Source organism: Benincasa hispida, chromosome 10, assembly GCF_009727055.1.
Source record: "Benincasa hispida cultivar B227 chromosome 10, ASM972705v1, whole genome shotgun sequence".
Classification (NCBI taxonomy): Eukaryota; Viridiplantae; Streptophyta; class Magnoliopsida; order Cucurbitales; family Cucurbitaceae; genus Benincasa; species Benincasa hispida.
The window spans coordinates 27,401,632-27,407,688 of NC_052358.1; the positions used below are offsets into that span (position 1 = coordinate 27,401,632).

The following is a 6,057-nucleotide window of genomic DNA, read 5'->3' on the forward strand; positions in this document are numbered from 1 at the left end:
TAAAACAACCTTTTGACCCAGCCGTTATTGCGAACAACCTATGACGGGTTAACTAATCATTGTTATATCGAGTAGACATAATATATCTACAATGAGAGGAGTGCAACTCTAGCCTTTAGTTGAGTGACCTAGTAGTTAACGAATGAGGGTTAATTCGGTGTGAAGAGTTTAGCCAATTAATAAAATAATAAATATAACCATATTATATTCATAACCTATAGTTCGATATCATATATCAACCATAGTATTTTCTCCTATACTTGATATAAATCATATTTATATCCAATTTCCTCCAAATTAATGTATCTCATACATTTAGTCGATCATATCATATATAATTAACCAGTTCAATTATATCATATATAATCGAACTCCCTCATATCTATTTGAACATTTCAAACTGACCCAAAAACTGATTCTCAACTTGTATCCAAGCTACCAAGAGGACGCTATGGACCTATGGCTCAAAGCTTGAAAGGTACATGCATAACTGACTAAACTCTTTAGCCACGAGATCCACCATCCGCTAAATGTCAGACATTCCACTAAAGACCGATAGCTGAACTCTTCTTACCACGAATATATTTTGTGTCCATCGGATATAACCAATCATGAGTACGATAACCCTTCACAAATGCTCGTAAGTACAATTGGGCCAATTTACTGTTTTGTCCCTATAGTTACATCTCACTCCTTAGGCACCATTGATCCCTCTAATGAACAATACAACACAGTTATACTATATGTGAACACCTCTCGAGCCAAGAGAAGGTGTGTGGCGCCACATCGTTCAAGCCCTAGATTAGCCCTTAAAGGAGCAATCTATCTACTTACCCCTACTTCGGGGAATGAGTGAATTCCATCTTGTATAGCTGAGTTCCCAACTCCCAAATCAGACGAATCCCCAAAGTGGTAGGTTTGAGTCGGCGAACTGGCAACTCATACCCATGCAAATCAAAGGACCGCCCTCAATGGCAGAAGTTCCCAACTGACTCAGAATTGAGGTCATGTTACCTATGGTCATCCTAATGAAGTGAAGTCTCTATCATGAATGGTGTTATATAATAAGACATTAACACTTTATGGTCAGGTCTTATACAAACTCTTTGTATAGGATGCCCCCGCCCATATGTCCTAACACGAATGATCAGGATCAAACAATCTGTGACAAGTCACATCACTTGTAACTATTCCACAAAGCCGGCACATTCGTAGCATTACCAGGATAAGCTTTCTCTCCTATATTCATATACTACAGACCATTTTGGTTATCACTTAAGACATGATCCACTTGTATGTCACCACATACATACTTAAGTTACATAAAGAAAACCAGGGATTTTAGTTTATTATTTTGTGGTAAAGCAAATAAAACATCTAAATATGCAAAGTCAAGAAGTGAAATAAATATCATATATTAAACATCACAAGCATTCGTACAAACTTTTTACAAACTACAGGACACGAGACTTTAGGACATCATCCCCAACAAGGTCTGCCCCTATAGTTTGAGTAAACCTGGCTTTGTTAAGGAGATAGTCCGAGATCAAATTGTTTCTTATCTACAGAGTGTGTAGGACGTTCTTCAACGTGAGGGTCTTCCTAGAGGTAAACTTCAGTTTCACCTTATCAGTTCCAGCAACTTTTGAGAAGTGGTGATCCCTTAACAGAATATTCTTATCCTTAGTTTCATTATAAGTTTTAAATAAACTAAGGTCGTGACAGACATGGCGTGTAACACCAGTGTCTATCCACCACCCTTCACAACCATCGATCACATTTACTTCTGTGATCATGGCAACTAACGGTTCTTCTGTCAGATTTGCCTAACCAGCAGAACGACTCCTGTTCTTACAGTTCCTAGCCATGTGCCCAAGTTTATTACAATTAAAGAAGAGGAACTGTACCGTTTCTTCTGAAGGAGGCTTCAGTTTTTTTCTGTTGGTTCTACTTACTGGAGCCATGGTTCTGACCTTTCCTTTTTTTCCCCTTTATATTTATGGTCAGGTTTTACCATGGCAGAGGCAGGTTTCCCAAGTACTACGTTCACTTCCTCCCTCTGGTCCTGCTTTTGAGCTTCTTTCTCGATCCATAGCTGGGTGATAAAACTCTCCAAGGAGAACTTCTTGGTCTTATGCCTCAATGTGTTCTTAAAGTCCTTCCACAAAGGGGGCAATTTATCAATAATAACAGCAACTTGGAATTGTTCGTCTAGAGGCATACCTTCAGTAATTATCTCGTGGGCTATATTCTAGAGTTCATGGGACTAGGCCTCCATGGATTTGTCATCCTTCATCTTGAACTTGAGATAATGGCTAACAACATATTTCTTCGACCCGGCCTCCTTGGTATCGTACTTCTTTTACAGGGCATCTCAGACCTCCTTCGTTGTCTTCATTATATTGTAGTAGTCATATAGATCATTAGTCAAACCATTTAAAATAAAATTCTTACAAAGAAAGTCTTTCTCCTCCCAGTCAATAGCTTCTTTTATCTGTTGTTCAGCTGGTTCTTCTAAAGATACGATCGACTTATCTCTGGTACAAGTTTCGGCAACTTTCTTGACGGTGAGAAAGAACGGCAGCTTTTGCTTCCACCGTTTGAAGTTTGCTCCTCCGAATCGGAATGGACAGTTGAGGTCAGATGTCATAACGTCATTATTGGTAGTGAGGGTCATTAGTGATTTGGCAGTATACTCGTCTTAATATTGTTGGAAACGACAAGACCTTCAGACGACGAACAAGATATTAACAAATGGTCAGGTCACGGCGGTCGAGCAAAGAATAAAACCTGCAAAACAGAAGCTCGTTATAGGCTGAGTCGCTGAGCTTGCTCTCTTTAAGACGTTTCGAGGATCTACCCAAGTATGCAAGCGGGTCAGGAATACTGCCATGTCGTCCCCAGGATAAAACAACCTAAAAAGAAAACATGATCGAAAATACACCGTTACTGATCGGAACACACACACCCTTTCTGACTAACTGGCCAGAAGCGAAAAGTGGAATGGAAAAATAGGAGAGGAGAAATGAGAACTTTCGAAAGGAAGTGAAAAGAAGAACTGTGTTGATGAACTACTGAAGGTCACACCTTTTAAAGGCCTTCAGCGTGGAACAGTTGAGTGAGAAAGAGACAGACAACCTCATAACGTGCGAGGGGCCGGAAGACTCGCGTGGAGGACCAAGTTTTTTTCTTTTCTTTTTTCCAGTTTTAAAACATAATAAAAATAATATTTTTATTAAAGAGAATAATAATAATCACACGCGCTACACTCGACCGGCAGCGGCTTGCGTGTGGGTCGTCCATCGAACCCACATTGGTTTATCTCCTCACTCTCTCCAAAATATGGGTACCCCTTGGGGCCCAAACCCAAAACTCAAAGTTGGACACAATGGAGGCTTCCAAATCAAAATTTTTCAATGTAGGATTCTCCAACCAAAGGTTGATTTCCTCTCATTTTTGAAAATTAAAGTTTTACCCAACAAGAGTTCATAGATGAAATAAACACAAACATAAAGTTTAAAAACCAGCTTATAATTTAATAAATTTTCCCTAATCACGAACTTAATTTTTTCGATTTATTGCCGATTTAACATTATCTTATTGTAAACGCGATACATTCATCTTAACTTAAACTTTTTTGAGTTAAGCAGTGAATTAAACAAAAAGACATCATTCAATTGAGAGAGAGAATACTCCTTTTTCTTTTTGCAAGACAAATATATACACACACATATATTTGCCATTAATTATATTCATCTACAAACCTTCCATATATGGCCTCAAAAATACACACATCAATGGAATCCCATTAACTTCAATTAACATTCATTCTCACATATCCTTAGTTATTGATAATATTCAAAAGTGAAACCCTATTTCTTATCAATCTCCTAAACAAACCCTCTAATCCTCCTTCTAAATCTTGAACACACGTCTCCAACTTCCCTAACTGATCCCCCATGCTCTCTACGCCGCCACTGCCTACAACTGCGCTATCAGAAGCTAATCTGCTTGCCACCGCATCGACCGCTGCATCCACGGTTGCAAACTCATTTGCCTCTCCGTCTAGACCCTCCTCGGTTAAAAGCGCTCGTTTTGAGCGCATCAGTTTCGAAACTAGCGCCCAACCGCTACCCTTGGCCTTTCCTTTCTTCCCCAACACATAGCACAAAAGGGCTTCAAAAACATTCACACTTGCAACTTCTACGTCGAATAATAGAGTTATTAAGGCCATAGTTTCGGTGTCTTTAATAGAGATTGAACTTGGTTTTGCCCCATAAGTCTTCACGCTTGCTAAAGCCTTTTGGATCGCTCTTTTCACTACTTTTCTTGAAGCTAAATATTTGTCCACCTGTATATCAAAAGGTTAAAGGTTATCAGTTTTTGCATTCATCAGTCATTTAATATGGTATGGAAATAGGAACATGTACAAAAATCAGATAAACTCAAAGATTTGGCTAGGTGTATTAATTTTTACTATAAGTTTTCTATTTCTATTACATCCATGGACTAATATCATATAAAGACGTAAACATTATATTTCTAAAAAAGAAGAGATTAAAGGTTTGAATCTCGCTTCACTCCCATATCATTATACCCGATAAAAATGTATTCAAATCAATCAATATTAAATAAAACTCTCAAAACTCCCAAAGTTCAACAGAAACCAGCTCCCTCACACATACGACGATTGTAGAGAAAGACCAGATGGTTCGTTGCAATACTCATCTACGATTAAGTTAAAAAACGTGACATTTATCAACTTCAAAATCAAATCAAAACTCTTCTTACACACCTTCCAATATTATTTTTAAACATAAAAATCAATCCTATTCTCTTAAATATAAATTTACCACAACCCAGCAACTACAGATTATGCGAGAGTTGAAAACACAAACCTGATTAGCAACACCATTTCCACAACACCAAGAAGAGGATCTTCTCCTAACCAAAGATTGCAACTCCCTCACACACTCCTTGGTATGAATAACACCATCCTTAGAAGCGCTACACAAGTCCAACAATCTCAACGATCCATCAAACACCTCATCCACCCATTTCTCCCGGCGCTGTGCTGCAAAGGCGTCCCTCGTCCGCCGTAGCAACAGCAGCTTGTTGACACACTCCTGCAAGTCCTGCAGCCCGGCCAGCTTCTTCGCCATCCCCGACGCCGTCCATGGAGCCGAGTCCAGCGCCTTCAACCGGCATAGGTGCTCGTCGCACTCTGTGACAAGGGGGTGAGGCCTCGTCGGAAGGCTGTTGGAACGAGCATGGTAATTGGAGGAGCCTCCCATTCGTACAAGAGACAGAAGAGAGAGTTTTTCGAAATTTTTTTTCTCTCTGTGTGTTTGATCTTTTTATATGTGTTTGTTGTGTATGTGTGTGTTTGAGGGATTTTATTAAGTTATATGCCAAATTTGTTCAAAGGAGACAATTGGAATCTGATCCATTTGGATCTTTTAAAAATTAAAGAGAGAAAGAAAACATTTTTTTGGTTATAATTTGGAATGAATAATGTTGTCATACAAATTAAATGAATATATCAACATTTTTTTTGTCATACAAATTAATAATTTTGTAACTTTTAAAGTACTTTAAATGAAAAAAAAAAAAACTAGTATTTTTGTTTTTAGAATTCAAACATTTCTTTACAAAATATAAAATCAATACATAGTAGATAAATGGTGAGAAAATGAGTAGTTAAATAAAATATGAAATTCTTATCCAATAAGGCAGCCTAGTTAATTTTTAGTTTTATCGTTTTAAGAATTTCAATCCTTTTACATTGTGAGCTTCTTTTTTTAATTTTATTATTATTATTATAAAACAACTATATTCACCAAGTAGCACTTAAACTCGTACATATATGAAGAATCAATATGAGTATAATTTAATTAAGACATATAGTTCTTTTTTGGTAATTGATTTTAGGATAGAACCTCATACTAAAACATTTAGTTCTTTCTTTAACGTTATATGTTCAAAATTTTCAATCTCATGTTATATTAAAGAGAAATTATTCAATGTAGCCACCACATTATAACAACGCTAATCCTC

At 37.5% G+C, this 6,057-nt stretch overlaps 1 protein-coding gene across 1 annotated transcript; it reads right to left on the reverse strand.

Annotated features, from left to right (window-relative positions):
- Positions 1–3,841: 3,841 nt before the first annotated feature.
- On the reverse strand, positions 3,842–5,294 carry LOC120089006. Its single transcript, XM_039046442.1, has 2 exons — positions 4,899–5,294; positions 3,842–4,351 (listed from the first exon to the last, which is right to left on the reverse strand). The coding sequence occupies exons 1-2, from the start codon at positions 5,292–5,294 to the stop codon at positions 3,842–3,844; spliced, it is 906 nt and encodes a 301-aa protein (XP_038902370.1).
- Between the last annotated feature and the right edge of the window lie 763 nt (positions 5,295–6,057).

Coding starts and splice junctions, on each gene's coding strand:
- LOC120089006 (XM_039046442.1), bottom strand. CDS start 5,294: ATGGGAGGCTCCTCCAATTACCATGCTCGTTCCAACAGCCTTCCGACG. Junction 4,352..4,898: donor GAAATGGTGTTGCTAATCAG/GTTTGTGTTTTC, acceptor TTTGATATACAG/GTGGACAAATATTTAGCTTC.